The following is a 17,000-nucleotide window of genomic DNA, read 5'->3' on the forward strand; positions in this document are numbered from 1 at the left end:
AAGCGAGTGGGAATCCAAATAAAACCGGAGTAATTATCCCTGCATTGTTGTGGAGGCAGCTCGGAGGAGGGAATGGATGCAAGCAAGCGAGGAGAGGCGCACCGAGGCAGCTATCTGACAGAAGCAGCTCCTCTGTGATGCAGCTGTTTATCCTGGCTGTGGAAAACACAGGACATCCGGACGACTGCTTTTAAAACGCTAACAGGCGAGAAATCATCGGGTATTTGTTTTTCTGCACGTGTTTGGATTGCCTATGAAGAGCGGGGAAAGCCATGTAGCCAGTCTACTCTCTGCCTTACACACACACACACACACACACACATACACACACACACACACATATATTTATATATATATATATACACACACACACACACACATACACATACACAGAGAATAAACCACCGCTTTGTTTTTTTTTTCTTCATCAGATTCCCTTGTTTTCCTCGCCGAGGTGATTTGTCTGTTTGTTTTCTACCTTCTCAACCGTGATCTGTGTTTTTCTCCTGACCTGCCCAGTGTTTCTGCTTTTTCTTAAGAGCGTGGAAGCCAAATATCAACTCGGTAATATTACAGAAGTGTGCGAGGAGGAGAGGACAGCGTTGGCATCTGTCCATGCGCGCTCCACACCGGGCTGTTTATTATGAAACTGTGACCCCAGCCGAGGAACAACACATGCTTTCCATACCTATACTTTTTCCAAGTGTTTTCACGTAAGCACAGGGTATTTTGAGGATATCCTGGGTAAAATGCTCTGAATGTCGGGCTGTCTCTCAGTGACGCAACATCTCACACAGACTGCATGAGAAATACATGCGTAGAAGGGCGTGAACTTGCAGACACTAACCTCCTTCCCATTAATAAAGCATCTACTTATCTTTAAAGGCTGTTTGCTCTTTTTGCGACATTGATTCATCTAAACTCATCCCGGGGACATAATGGATCTCAAAGCGGACTCGGAGGATATGGACTACAAGAGACCGGCTCCTATTGAAGTTTTTGCCAGCAGGTCCACGCTGCATGGCATCTCGCACATGTTCACTTATGAGCGGATGTGTATCAAGCGCAGCCTGTGGATTTTGTTCTTTCTGGGCTCCGTAGGTGTGCTGGTGATGGTGTGCGTGGACCGGGTGCAGTTGTACTTCCAGTACCCCCATGTCACCAAACTGGACGAGGTGGCGGCTCCGATGATGGTGTTCCCTTCGGTCACCTTCTGCAACCTCAACTCCTTCCGCTTCAGCCGGGTGACCCGCAACGACCTGTACCACGCTGGGGAGCTCCTTGCCTTGCTCAACGGCAGGTGTGTGTATGTGTGTGTGTGTGTGTGTGTGTGTGTGTGTGTGTGCGTGTGTGTGTGTGTGCGCCTCCTATGTATTTCACCTGTGCGTTTCAGGGCTGCCTGTAGCATAGCATACAACAGAGTCTACCTGTTGGTATGCATGATGTCAGAGGCAAGTCAGCCAATGAAAAAGTACTTTTATGGCAGATATCTCCTGATCTTTGATTTCCTGTCATTCAGTAACACACCCCACCTATAGTGGGCAGTTTCTTCTATGTAGGATAAAACAAACCAGTATTCAGCACACAGAATCCCAAACAGATGCACTAGCTGCTGAGGGAAACCCGTCTGTGAAGATTTAGCAATTGTTGATTGAGGATCTGACTGTGTCCAGTGCACAATATGAGATAACAGTGATAAGACTGAAACATGCTGAAACAACAGTACATTTTTAATTTGGGTACATTCTACTGCAGTTATCATGTAACTGAACTCGACTTACTCCAATAGAATTAATTGAGGACCATTAAATCACTAAATCCCTGAAACCACTGACACTGAAAGACTGAAACTCCTTCGTTAGATATTTTATAAAGGGAAGCAGTGGCGATGCTTTATTTGTAAGGCTCAGTAGTTTAAATCTGAATGTGTGAAGTTACATGAAATTAAAATTTTGGTTTTAGCCTAGTGGACATGAAAACTTAGATTTACTTTAATGTCTAAATCGTGAAATCTTGTATGTCACATGGAGGTGCAAAGCACTGTTGTTTTGACACCTCTCTCACTGTTTATTGCTGTAGCCGCTGGGAGATGTTAAAACAACATGGACAAAACATGCAAAGTCTTTTAAGGGTCTCTGTGAATGTGAACTTGGACTGACCTTAGCCAGAGGTAATTGAGGAAAAAAAGATACAGATGAAAGGGTGTTTTCTGAAAGCGGGGAAAGCGACATTAAAATTGGTTATTTAGTAATGTAGTGACATTACTGATCGTGTCATCTGAAATGCAAACTGCACATAAGCTGATGTATGTATGAAACCCTACTCAACAATACGAAATATACCCCTAACAGTAATCTGTTGCAATATGTTGATACAGTTTTTGATTTAAAAAGAAAAATTAATGATAAAGAACACATCTTATCGCAGATCATTTGAATCCCCCAGGTAACAGATGATGGATGAGCTATTTCTAAGTGGTTAATGTAAAATGATGAAGGAGAAAATGCCGCCAGTGCAATTCCTTGCCTCATCATTTTACAGTTCATGTGATATGAATATCTCAATATTGGATAAGTAGAGGAGTAGATTTTTAAATCCCCTGCTGACAAAGTGTGGAGACGTGTGTGTGTGATTCACAGCTGCCATCCCCTCCCTTTACACTCATTGTTTTCTGCTGTGCTTTGATCATTTAGTCTTTTGGCAGCCATGACAAGCTCACCGTTGATGTTGAAACTTTTGACTTTAAATTTCTTCACTTTTTCTTTTTTGTGCCACACAGTGTATTCTGATCACGTTTAGCAGCACAATACAGATGACCGTCCTCCACTCTGTATTCACAGCTAAAGCAATAAAATTCACACACACACACACACACACACACACACACACACACACACATACTCACACACACACTGCTCTTATGCAAAAATAAAAGATCTAATACAAACACATAGTTTTGAACACATTACTCAGGGTATTTTTAGTATATTGATCCACAAAGCTCTGCAGCCTAAGGCACAGTCGGAGAGCGGTACATGCTAGGATGACATAAATTCAATTCCCCGTTTTCATACTGAATATCGTTGCTTCGTGACCTCTATACATCCATATTACAGGTGATAACCTTACAGGAAAGCAATATGTTCCATTGCTCGGGGCTGCAGTTCTAGTCCTATGTATGGTGTAGATTTCAACCAGAGTGTCTACATCCTACATGGATTTGTTTCTCTGTGTTTGTACTGTCAGCTGTAATGGCAGACCATTAAAATATCAACACAAGGCTGCCATGTCTTTTGATATATTAGAACAGGTTTCAGCCAGATTTCCTGGAAGAAGTGAGATGTGAAAAACATGAGGGCAAACAGCACAGAATGAGGAAAGAGAGAGGAAACAGGAAAATGAAAGCAGTGGCACTTGCTCCAAGTGACATTGGAACAAGCTGACTTTTGATGGAGGGAGGGGAGTACATGCAGAGGCAATTAACTTGTGTCTCGTAAGCTGTATGATGAACAAGTCTTTATCCCTGTGTAATTAGTGCTGTTTGTTAAGCTACAGAGTTGTCTCGCTGATTAACACTCTCTCATCTCTCACACTGTTTCTTGCCTCTCCTCTGTTCAGTTTTGCCTTGGAGGAAGTGTCCGCTTACTTTCTCAGAGACTGGTGCAGTATGTGTTATTTTCTTAAAATATGACAAGACTTTGTTAGCAGGTCAGTCTCTGGAGCAACGTGAGTCTAACTTGTAGATAAAAAAGTTCTCAGGGTTTCCTGTAGACGCTGCTTTTAGATAAAACATTGACTGGAGGAAAAACATTTCATTGGTAAACTTCAGGATATCAAGTGACATGCTGTTCGTTTTGTTAGAAAAGGGCAGACGAAAAACAAAGTGTTATGTTGCTGTGAGTTTGTGTAAATCATTGTCAGGAGGAAGCAGTGGTATCACTGCTTCCTCTTTGATGCTGTGAAATTCATTGCTGAGCTACAAATAACTTCCCCTGAACTTACCCCAATCCAGAAGTTTCTGCACAAAAAAATCCCCCAAAAAACAATCAGTGCAGTGCAGCAGTGCAGAACATTACAAGTAAATTGCTCAATTTTATTTTTATTATGTCGCAGAGGCAATTATATGATAATTAACAAAAGAAAGGTCATTTTGGAATAGGTGTTGGTAATATAGTGTATGCTGCCAAAAATGCTGAATCAGCTCATGAAAGTCAGAGTAGCGAGTCTTCTGCTTACACAGTTCTCAAGCTTTAACATGTCTCCTGAGCTTGCAAACATGCTCCAAAGTCACATACGCAGTGTGTATGTGAAGTGCCACAAAATGTAATGCTCGATAACTCTGACGGTATTATCTGTCTCAGCAAGATCACAGGTCCTAATCAGGATTTGAGTGGTGTAAAAAAGTGCTTATGGAAGGACACGGAGAGGCCAGATCATTATGCAGGAAACACAAAATCAGAGAGTTGCTTATAAAGCTTATTTCTCAAATGTGGGTAGATTTGAATTTATATTGTTTATATAGTGATTGTTTACCAAAGATAAGATTACTACTGGAGAGACATAAGTAGGCATTTTAGTATTGGTTAACTTTTTCTAACAGACCAAATATGATTACTGTATTTTGCTTCCATTGTTTGTTTATGTGATTGCTAATCAGTATGACATGTGTTTGCTTCGCCTCTCGGTCGCCCTTGTTTGCAATTCTATGATCTTGACCAAAATGGCATAATAAGTGTGTGCCACAGGTGCACCATCATTAAGATGTGATTGTCAAAACTCTGCTACCAGGAAAATCATTCCACTCATTCATTTTCAAGGACACTGCACAAAAAAACAATCCTGTCCTCTCTGGTGTGTGAGTTCAATTAGAGCTAATTGGATAATTACCTGATATTATATCAAGATGCAGTGTTTCCCATACACAGTAACAACATTGACCGCCACATATCGATTTTCTATTTTATTTTTTCAAATGGGTAAAATCTTATTTAATTGTAGAGCTGTGTGCGGCACATTGATTCGCTCATCCCCTCCTTGCCCCTCACTTTCTCTCTCTCTCTCTCTCTCTCTCTCTCTCTCTCTCTCTCTCTCACTTTCCTAAATACATTGACAACAAATCCAGCCATTGGGAGCTCTGGGAGAAATCCCTGAGTTTACCGGCCCTCTCTGCATGCCCATGTGCCCATAAGAGCATGCAGTATGCATTTGGCACGACTGGGCTCAGTATCCAATCACATTTTGCTTTTCGTTTGACACAATGTGAAGCAGTGGAGCCGCATATATTGTTCAGTAATTTATTTGCCACAAAGTAGTAAAATACTTGCAGTGGAGCACAATGGAAGAAAGCTACTGTTCTTGTTAATGTTGAATACTGTAGACCTCCTTTTCCCCCGAATCCCAAATTCTGTTGGAAACACTAAGATGTGTTCATTGTTGTGTCACACAGCCTGAGGTACTAACACCATCTTAATACAACGGGAGTATGAGCTGCTGTGGAGTAAGATTTTTTTATTCCTATTTTTTCATATAACTGAATATGTGAAGTCCTCAGACGGAACAGTTTTGTGACCACAGTCTCACTGTCAAAGTTCACTCTGAAAATCAGAGGTTACTGGTATTTACTTGCTCCTCTCACGAGGTGACGAAGTGATGCAGATGCTCCTTCATTCGTTTTAGTCCCCGCAAGAAAATTAAAGTGCTTGTGGCCCATAATCCAATTTAGTCTCCCCCCACCCCTATGTAGCGAGTTTGCTGTGATTGCTTTAGGGAGCAGTGGCAGGGCAATATTAAAAATCTACCCATATTATTGTGATTGTATGCGCTTCAACTAAAGCCTCCTGACTCGGGGATCTGAGCACAGCGTCTTAAGTGCTCTCCTGGCAGCTTTGTGTTGCTTATAAGACACAGGCTCAGGATAAAATTCAATTAAGTTCAGAATGTACCACAACAGGCTGTATTCTCTTATTAGAATAAAACATGACAGTGTTGTGATGTAGTCCCTGTGTGGGCGAGGGTACTGAAGTAATTTTGAGCTGTGATTTCACTGGCCTGTGCAATTTAACCTGTCATTTTCAGGGCTTCAGACTAGCTTTTTCCAGTCGTTAGAATTCCTGTCAATTGCAAATGGTATATCAGTTGTGTTTAAAGCCAAGTTCTGTTCTGCTACGAGTGCAAGTTCTGGAAACCAATCTAGCGCTAGCATGAGACTCGAAAGCAAACCACTTCACTCCTCCCACCCTTTCCTCTCCCTGCTCTGTCGGTGATTTGATTTGATCGTTTCAGAAAGTCCAAAATCGATTCATTTTGATTCCATTCAATTCAGTTACATCAGATAAATACTGATCAGATTAATACCAAGTACTTCTCAGAATTTTTCTTGGGAACTTAAATTTTTTCTATATTCAACAAGTGAGCAGTTGTTTCCTTGAATATAAGATTGTTTAAAGTGCATATTATAGGCTAAATTATAAACACATAATCCTGGTTGTAAAACTCTGGACCACGGATGTATTTTTCTTTGGCAAATACAAAACAACTAAAGCAAGGCACACACCATCACAGACACAACACACAACACACGACACACAGCCAACACATATATATATATATATATCATTTTTTATTTATTGATTTATTTCTCTTAGGTCTACATGTGCAAAACAGTAGAGCAAGAATAATGAAAACCCACTTACAAGGGAGCATCATTATGCATATTTAAAAAAAAAAAAAAAAAAAATCCCAGTAAAGCTACACATCGACTGTCAGCAGATACCTCATCGAAGTACAGGCATCCACTTTTAATTATCATGTTGCGCACAGACAGGGAAGAAACTGAATGTTTGCTCACTAATTTATCGGCACTGTTTGTGTTGACAAGATGTCTGTGGCGGGTCCACATAGACTGAAACTATTCATGACTCAAAACTTTTTTTTTGCACATTATATTAACTCACTTTCCACAAAGAAGATGTTTTACACACTCGCACACCAACTGAGCCACTTAAAACAAGTAAACACTCTATACATGACATTTAGCACACATGCACATGTTTACTGAGAAAAGACACAAATGCAAGATCGGTGTTGAGATTTTAAGAATTGCTATATCAGTCAAATAGAAATCGTGATTAATTGGAAAATCTAATATTTCTCTCTGACATACAGCGTGGTTTGCTGCATAATGTAATTATTTTAAAGCACTTTCATGCCACTTGGGCAATAATTTAAACTAAAAACTCAGTCAATGAAATAATGATTTGTGTGTTCCCAAAAGATGAAGGCAATTTGTGATAAAGGTTGGTCTGTGCTCGTGTGAATGGCAGATCTGGTTGAACTGTGTTCAGAGCTGCTGTCACTCTTCCTTAAGCCCACACATCTCGCTTGTCAATGTACTTCTTTAAAGGACGATGTAATTAATACACTAAAGCCAGCCAGGTCACACATTTACAGTCCATGATCTGTTCACACATTAACACACAGCTGCAGTTACTCATTAACCTTACATGACCTTAATTTGCCTTAATATAGTTTCAACAACAGCCAGATGTATTAAGGACAACGTAGCAGCTAATGAATGGCCTTTCTTGGGTTCATCATTAATCTGTGAGTATAGTGGTCATCTGCACTGTTTTCTCTTTAGTCTGTTATGGTGTATAGTTTCTACTGCTTATACTAATTCTTCTTACATTCCCTTTTTTAAAAAGATAAATAAAAATATGACAGCTGTTACTCCTATTGAATGTGCAAACCAAAACAAAAATAATCCGACAGGGTTGATTTTAAGGGCTGGCAATGCTGATATTTTACTCACTGATGTTACTGTTTATTATCTGTGATTGTGACTTTAAATAACTGGTGAAATAGCAGATAGATATGATAGCTATAACACCTAGTCTTTGATATTGAATTTGATGATAATACTGTGTGGTCTTCAATTCAACGCTTGGTCAGAACAATAGTCCCGATCTTTTTCATCACAGCACTGTTAACTCTGTTCAACATGAAGCATGACAGATTCCCATCTCACTTCAGTGGTATGAGTGCCGGGGAGAGAAACAAATCTTCATTTCAAATTACAGCACATACTGTCTCTCACGGTGAATATTTTATTTCGTTCTGTTTGTAGCAGGTAAACAACACTGTAGCTGCAGTGGAACATATTACATTTCTTGTAATTTGGTTGGAACAGGAGTTAAAAACTTTATCGCCAGTTGAATATTAAGGCAGTGCTCACAAAGAAATAATGTAATATTTCATTTTTTATTCATGGATCAAATTACATTGTTCCCATCATCAAGGGACAAAATCTTGTTCATGAACACTGACAAAGCTTGACCTTGTGGAATTAAAAGAAAAAAAATCCATAAAGATTTACCACCAATTGTGGTTTGAAATAGTGCCCATATCCATGAGAAATAACTCTGCTGTCAGCATCCACAAAGTCATTCACAGATTTATTGTCAGAGGAGACGGGTACGCCTTTGTTTCCCGCTGTCTCTCATGCTTTTCAATTCTAATTTTGGTCTCTCCAGCCTGGGACAGACTTATTCATGTTTGCAAATGTAAATTGAGCTGTCCAAAATTATTACAATAACACAATACATGGCTGCTGCTCTCTTACATTAAACACAAATTCAGGACGCACTATCAAAAACTGGACTTTTCTTCTTTGGCGTACTTTAATTGGGAAGAAACAGAAGGAATGACTTACCTTACTGCTTAATTCAAAAAACAATTTTGCATTATTTTATTGTGCTGTTCACTCTGATAGACACTGTGTGTTCTAACAAATTATTCTCACAAGTGTCTGTCAGTAATGCTTAATCTTAGCACTCCATAATTTGGATGCTTGTACCACTGATGGCCCATCACGCAGCGGCGGTCATCAATGGGTCGTTTTTTCTCGGAGCAGGGCCACATTAGTTAATTGAGGTTAATTTGTATCTGCGAATGACTGTGAGCAGGTGCTGGAGGTTGATGGTGGTTGTCAAGCAGAGGCTTGTCATAAATGCCTTCCCCATTGTTGTCTTTCTGCGAGTACGGCCATTGCACTTGAGTTTCCGTTTGGTGTGTGTTGATACACACAAATGAATCAGAATTTGTCATGTGTTTTATGTGTTTGTGTGATGGAGGAAATGGAGAAGAAGAGAAAGTCAGTGTGTATGCTTCTCTACATGATGCACCTTATTACATTCTGCACTTGAATAAAATGCAGCAGATGTTAGGTGAAGTGTTTGGCTTTGATTTAAACTTTAAATAATCTATGTATCTTTCCCAGAGTGTGCAGCATCCTCAGCCTGAATTACAGCAATATGACGATTGTTATGCTTACGATATGAAAACGGTCTGCCATCACAGTTAATCCTAATTATTTGGCAGATTGATTAACGTGATTGCATGAAAAGAAATACTCCCATTCCTTTAAATAACAAGCTATTTTGCCGCCACTCAGCACCACCCGTGGTGGCTGGCGTGCCACAGCTAGGCCGCTGGGTTGTGGACAGCATGTGTTTAATATTGTGAGAGCATGCTGCGGGTCTGGAAGAGCTGGCATGCACATATGTACCTTTGGTTCAGTTCGAAGGCGATTGTGCTCTTTTTGCTGCTTCTCTGTTAATTTTTTTACATGTTAATCCCTATTGTCCTGCCAGAAATGCTTGTCTGCCTCCCAAACTCATTGAGGTACAACTACGGTTGTGTCTTGCTCTGCTTTCTGTGGGAATTCCTTGCTATCATATCTTTGTTTTTTCACTGATAGGTAGCTTAACATTTCGTGTTTGAAGATCATTTTGTTTGGATAAAATGGACTGTTGAGAATTGCAATCTGTGAAAATTCTTTTCGCTTTTTTGATGTCTGCTCTGTTTTTTGCTATTCATATCTATGTATTCATTTGGAAGTAAGTCCTTTCCAAAAAATACATTTTCTTGTGATTCACACAACAAGAGAAGACATAAAAAGATTAGAGGAGTTTGTGTGTGATTTTGAGATTATATTTTGAGATGGGTTTCTCGGAGACACAGAAAAGGTGCAGTAATACAAAACAAAACATGGACAAGTAATTACAATTACAGATTTTGTGCTGTTATGTTGCGTTTATGACAAAATAAAGTGAATTAAGAGATCAGACAAAGGTAGTTTATTAGTGCACGCGTATTTGTGAATGTGCTTCCTCATGTTCACATAAGTAAACCCAGAACCTTCTTGTCCAGGTATGAGATCCGGGACCCACACCTGGTGGAGGAAAATGTCCTGCAGGTCCTGAAGGAGAGGGCTGACTTTGACAACTATAAGCCCCGCCCCTTCAACATGCGCGAATTCTACGACCGAACAGGCCACGACATCAAGGACATGCTGCTGTCCTGCTTCTACCGAGGCATGGAGTGCAGCGCTGAAGACTTCAAAGTGGTGAGTCAGGCATGTCAAAAGTTAAAGGTCCTTTGCAGGGCCAGCTGGGGCCTGCCAGGACCAGGGTCAGCTGAGCATGTTTGTAATACGAGGTCAGTGCTGATATAGTGTATTATGACATCTATATAATAGGACCTCAGCCGAGCAGTCGTCTGAAGTTTGCCATTGAGAAATGACACGTCAGGATGTAGAAGGTAGGGAATTGTACAGACAGACTTTTATCCTCAATTCAATCTGGGGGCCCCATCAGTCCAGATCCCTCTGTTCCCCCTTAAGATGAGTCTGAGGACCATGTGTGTACACTGTGACTGACTCACAGCACATCTTAGCATAGTAATACACACCATGTACAAGTCTACTGCAGAGCCCGGCATGCTGGCCCTGGCGCGATAGTTTAGTCTCTGAAAGGTTCAGCAAACCTCTCATAAAAGATTGAAACTTGGTCTTTTGCTGAACCCTGGGTAAGCGCCATAACGCTTGCTTTATGAGTAAGAATTTAAAAAATGTGTCGCTCTGGGAGATTGTGTGATAGTGTTTGTTTTTTTCATCTATCGAACGGTTACAGAGATCTGGTTATTACCTGGAACCTGTGTGACCTTTATATCTGCTCCACTATATACAGATTTATCAGGTACAGCTGCAATAACAACCACTAAGCTGCATGAAGCATGTGGAGTTTCTCCTGATAGTATAACTGTGGTTTGCCAGATGTTTCACTTTCTTCACTAACTAATCACTGACTTAAATGGTTTGATGCTGGTCAGGGAGCATGTTTCCCCTATAGTTGTACAAGGAAAAAAAAAATGCCAATAATAATGCCAAATAAACATTAATTCAGAAATCAATAATAATTTGTGTTTGGGAGCCTCTTTTTTTTTGAGTGCGTCCCACAAGGCCCTAAAAAAATTCTAGGGGAAACACTGCAGCATATTGATCAGAGCTTGTTGGCTGACAACGGCTACTTACTGGTGCTTGAAATGGAGCTGATAAGTGTGCTGACTCTCAACCATGTTTGGGGTTGACATCTGTCCATTTTTGGTTTTAGGGGGATTTATAACACTTGTTGGAATGCTTTTATTGCACTTAACTTAACGAGTTGTCAACCTGTCTCTCCTCTACTCAGCTGTGCTGTGTGTGTGTGCAGGGAGGGCTCAGAAACACAGTGAAACAGAGAGCAGAGGAGAGGAAAGGAACATGCCAATAAATGACAGCAAAACACAGTAGAGACATAAATGAAAGAAATTAACACAAATTAGGAAACTTTTTTTTTTTCTTTTTTTTTTTGGTCTCTTGGGTGGGCGGGGGGTCATGTGGGGCCCCAAGGCAGTGGTAGGGGAAACACTGGAAACAATGCAATTTTCTTAGTATGTTTGTCAGAGTGACCTGTTTCACATTGATTCAAAAATGATTTTCCTACATTTCCTTTTGTTGTAATGTGAGTGTATGCTACTGTAATTTTTACATTAGCAAGGTCAGGTCTTGTTGCATTTATGTTTGTGAAGCAGGCGTGTAAACAATGCCATGGAAATGTCTTCTAGGTGAAGGCTTCAACCAGTCAATTAAAATGTTAAATTCATTAATCCTGAAATGGAACTCCAACTCAGAAAAATGACTGTTGCTCACAAAATGGATGCAGTAAGGGTCACAAAATTAATTCCTAAAATAAAAACAAATCCCTAAAAAATAGATAAAGAAACACAAACTGACACACAAAAGAAAATTGTCCCATAATAACATGTTACGCATAGCAACCGGTGGCAGCCTGCTGTGGGAGAGGGAGCTACTTTGTGTAGAGCCAACAGCTGCTCATGCCAGAGCAGGCAGCTAGTGACGATGCTGCTGTATTGATACGGTTGATGTCTCCAAAGAATCCCATCTTTATTGCAAATTAGTTCACATTTTAAAAGTCTTATAATGAGTCCAGTTGCTATAGATCACTGAATATCTCCTCTCTGTTGCATTCATTAGTAGATTCTACATGCTTGTTTCTGAGAAAGTGGTGCTTTTTGCTTTTGAATAAACTTGGTGCAGCTCCTCTGCAAAGTAAGTCTTTGAAATGGCTGGAGCTTCTCTTAAGAGGCTGACACATCTGACCCTCACATACTTCACATGAGCAAACTGCCGAACCTCCAGAACAGAAGTCCAGAACCTCCAGAAGTTTAACAAATAACATTCATATTTGTAGGCAGAGAATGTGTCTGAAAGGAAGGTAGTAAATCTGGCCTCAGTCTCACTCTTTCGCTCTGTCCTTCACTGGTCCTTTGAGGTACAATATCTCATGCTCTGAGCAATTTTTTCCCCCCATATCGAGTAAAACCATGTAGCACAGGAGTGGGCTGCAACACAGCCCACATGGCGCAGCTCCTCTAATGTGCTGATGTGTCCACATTTACCGTAGTTAGTTGTGCTTATGGCAGATGGTGCTGCACAGGGCTCTACTGTATTAGTACAGTAGTGAACCTGGATGGAACAGCTCAGCAGAGAGCACTAATGGTGTGGAAAGGATCTTTGGTGTGATAGAAAAATGAAAAAAAAAAGGACGATGAACACTCCCACCAGCCACTGCCTCCAAACCCCAGAGCATGGAAGCAGTAAAACTGTGATTAACACTGTCGGCAGCTTCTGCTTGTTTACCCCCGGCATCGGCACCGTGCCTCGCTAGCTGCTCCCTGGCTGTGGAAGATAGCCAGAAACAAATGGTCTCAGCTGCATATGGCATGCAGGCTTTCCAGTTGCAACTCCTCTTCTTATCAGTGCTCTCATAATGATGGACAATAAAACAGTCAGACAGCAGCAATGATAACACTTAATGCAGGTTGTCTCAGATGAGATGGAGAGAATCCGAAATGTAACATCTAATCTACTGATGGATGTATGGACTTGCATACACACAGTTTCTACTCTGTCAGAAGTGATTGAACAGTTTTCAGGTTCACATTCAGGTCCACCATTATCCAATCAGAGGTAGAGTATGTCCGTGTCAGAGGGCAGTCTTGTAATCAATTAATGGTAACTGGTCCCAATAACCAGTGGGATACAGTATCATATGACCACTTTTCAGTCATTACTGCTGGAAGTGTTACAGATTAGTTACTCCCTCTATCTCAATTCTGCTCATTGTGTGCCTTCCTCCTCTTTCTCCTTGGAAAGACTTTTGTTAATTAGGAATGCGGAAAGCTGGGCTGACGTCTTTTAGCTCAGCTGATATTAAAGAACAGCAGGAAAGGAAAATTACCTTCAATTAATATTAATAGGTGCCCTGCAGTTACCATAGCTGCAGGAGATAATAAGAAAACACTAAAAAGTGAGTGAAATACAAAGACCATAATTTGAATTTTTTACAACTTTGTATTTGATTAAAGAGACACCTTCATCGACACATGGAGAAGTCATACATGTTTATAATAAAGAAAATTGTAAAGTACATAGGCTAACTTACTGTATCCCTAAGGGATCCTCTGCAGATAATATGTTGATGGTTGATTGATGTCACAATGTCTAAGTTATTTTGTTTTGAAAACTTCAAGACACCCACATCTGACTTCAATCACCAGGGAAGACTCTGACAGACTTAAAACTTTGCAAGACTCAAAACTGAAGCCCAGGGGGGTTAGCAGAGAGCGTAAGTGAGAGAGAGGAAGACGGCACATGAGAGAAAAAATAAGAACAAGAAAGAATGAGAAAGTGGGACAGAAAGACAGAGACTAAGGTCCAGGTAAGTCCATGGAATGAAACTGAACATTGTGGTCAAGTTCTGCAGAGAGACACAAAGACACAAAACAGCAGCTGCCACAGCAGTAGCAGCAATAGAAGTACTATCAGGAGACACGCAGGTTTGTGCTCATTTAACCTTTCAGAGCACAGCTGCACTGTATCTCCCTTTTCCAGCTGCCCAGTTGTTTGCCCAGACACAATGAAGTATGGCAGCTCAACAGGTTCCTGCTTTCCACTCTTATTTCGTTGTTAAAAACAAAATGTCGGGTTCTATCCAAATGCACAGAAGGAAGTAATGATTAGATTGTGTAGGTCATAGTCGTGTTTAGACAAAATCTCAGGCTCTCTTGATTGAATTTCTAGAATGATCACGATTATGCTAGTTTTCTCCATGTCCCTGACAATGGCCATTTCACGTGATGTTCGTGCACTCTCCCTGTATAGGCCGTGCACTCCACTTCCACCTAACTCCTATGATGTTCTGTTTTCTTAATTGCCAGCATTATTTCTCCTGCTGTATTCACAATGATGTAGAATCACCATTCAAGTGAGGAAAGTAGCAACCTTGAAAGACATGAAGACATCCTTAGATGATTCATTTTCTTTAGTGTCAAAGTGCAATTTTTACCAATTTAGTTGAAATTTGAGTAATTTTACTTGACATTTTAATACTTTCAAGCATGATTAGATTGAGAAAAACATGAACTGATAATAAAATAAAGTGACTTTGAACAACATTATTGCAAGACTTAAAAAGTGTCTTGCACTTACGGTATCTGTTTATAGCTACATCCCTATAGAATAGCTGGATACAACAAAACACACAAAAGCTCAGTGAAAACACTTTGAGTATTCAACTCTAACAACATCAATTGGTAGTGACATTAATTGCTGTTAGCCTGTCATGCATTAACAGACAAAAAATTAAAATTAACAGACAGCTTGAGTGAGGTGATATAGATTATTTTAATTACTAGTAATGGATTTCAGGTTACATCGTTGACATGTTAGACTGCATTTTGTATTTGCCTTTCAGTAGTTCCCATTTAGTCTCCCTGTCAAGTCTGTGACAAGCCCACCACCACCATCGCTACCTTACACCTTTGTGTAACCCAGACTCTTATGTAATTACTCTGATCATTCTATTGAGCTATTGGCTCCTTCTCAGCTGTCCATTGACCCTCAGAGTCCATTCTTCATGGTACAGACAAGTGCCGTTTATGAGATGTGATCAATAGAGAAAGCCGTTCAGAGACACCTGCTCATGGATCAGATTTCACAAACAGCCTTTGAATCAATGTAGGTTTTGAAGTCTTTCTAAAACATAACTCTCTCTTCACATTTGTAAATTATTGAGGAACAATATCATTCCTCCTCCCTGTACATTTAAAGAGTTCCCTAGATGAGTACCATGGCTGTTTTTTTTTTTCTGTTTAGTCTGAAATTCCCTACAATGTGTTTATACAGGCTGTATTTCATTGCTGAGCCTTGTTGGAAGGATACTGGTGTAGGTTCTGAGCTGGGGCAGCTTTGCTCCTGATATCTTAGCTTAAAAAATGATGACCTAATATAATTATAGTGGCTATAAAATATGATGACTGCTGAGGCTGAGAGTCTTTTGAGGTACCTGCCATTTGTGATTTCAGAAATTCAAACAAGCTTTAATCTCCCATTCGTCATCAACTGTTTTTGACACACCTCATCTTTGTCCCCCCCGCCCTTTCTTTTATTCATTGCTATTCCAGTCTCATCCATCAGCTCAAAGCCGATGATTCTGCCGTTCTTTTTGGTTGCACAATTCCCACCACTTTCCCTCTTGAGGATAAATCAGTCAATTTGCTATTACTTTACAACTCACAGACATGGATCAATTAGGTTGTTGCTGAGTAATGGATGCATCCTTAATGAAAAAAAATTCCCTTCTTTGAGTGTAATGAGGCCACATGGCTGCCCCTGACACAGTCTTGTCTTTTAGTTTTGTTGTGAAATGAAGTTGTACAGTATTTTGATGAAAGTAGCTTTTTCAATTGTGTAAACCTACAAAAACACACATGAACAGCCCCCATTGACCAAGGGTAAGGGGCTAGGGGATGCATTATGTGCACATAAGAGTGTCCACACAACAATAGCAACACCAACGTGTATGTGTGTGTGTGTGTGTGTGTGTGTGTGTTTGTGTGTGTGTCGTGACATTCCAAAGTGTCTTGACATTCCAGAATCTGAACTATGACACGTTATGACACATAGTTTGGATTCAGAGTTAAGTCTCGCTCGGACTACACTGGAGACAGAAACCAGTAGCCTACAGTACACATCTGTGAGAGGAGAGAGAAGCAGTACACAGTGATTGACCACCCTGAGACAGCTACCGTATCTGAGGTTCCAATGGAGAAAAACGTCCCAGAACCCTGCTGACAGTCAAAGTCTTGACAAAATGTCATGCTGTCCAGAGCTGGAGCCAGGAGGAGTGGGTGACCCACACCAAACGGCTGGTAAACCAGACTGTGGCGGGTCTCACCGGTACACAAGGCGTTTCTCCAAACAAGCACATCAAGAAAGTCTGCAAGGCTGTGATGAAAGACCTGGAGAAAAAGTTTCCACAGTAGGCGCCTGCTGGAGTGAGTGATTGTACTCCAGGACCCAGTCGTTGAGGCAGCCGTCGTGCAGTCTTTGCAGACTCACCTGAAAGAGCTCCTGACTCGTCTGGCACAGTGGGATCCCTCCTGCCGATTGTGAAAAGACGTGCTCCAGGTCATGGCTTTCATGGTAGGCCTCCTCCTCTCCCTAGTTAGGGTAAGAAGCTGTACCTGGTCCCTCTCTTTTCTCTCTCCCCCAGTCTACCGCCCACCCCCCTTTTTTTTTTTTTTGAATATAACTGCTC

The 17,000-nt window shown here is 40.7% G+C and overlaps 1 protein-coding gene across 1 annotated transcript; it reads left to right on the forward strand.

Annotated features, from left to right (window-relative positions):
- Positions 1–486: 486 nt before the first annotated feature.
- On the forward strand, positions 487–16,725 carry LOC111233546 (acid-sensing ion channel 1-like). Its single transcript, XM_022761386.1, has 3 exons — positions 487–1,300; positions 10,210–10,483; positions 16,570–16,725. Exons 1-3 carry the CDS (start codon positions 939–941, stop codon positions 16,723–16,725), a joined length of 792 nt encoding a protein of 263 aa, XP_022617107.1. The 5' UTR covers positions 487–938.
- Positions 16,726–17,000: the final 275 nt, after the last annotated feature.

The sequence above is a fragment of the Seriola dumerili genome, unplaced genomic scaffold, assembly GCF_002260705.1.
Source record: "Seriola dumerili isolate Sdu_G_001 unplaced genomic scaffold, Sdu_1.0 BDQW01000409.1, whole genome shotgun sequence".
NCBI classification, from domain to species: Eukaryota; Metazoa; Chordata; class Actinopteri; order Carangiformes; family Carangidae; genus Seriola; species Seriola dumerili.

Excerpts from the sequence above, each read along its gene's own strand:
- LOC111233546 (XM_022761386.1), top strand. The coding sequence starts at position 939 with ATGGATCTCAAAGCGGACTCGGAGGATATGGACTACAAGAGACCGGCT. Across the intron at positions 1,301-10,209 it reads CTTGCCTTGCTCAACGGCAG|GTATGAGATCCGGGACCCAC; the intron begins GTGTGTGTATGT and ends CTTCTTGTCCAG. Across the intron at positions 10,484-16,569 it reads GACCAGGGTCAGCTGAGCAT|AGCTGGAGCCAGGAGGAGTG; the intron begins GTTTGTAATACG and ends CATGCTGTCCAG.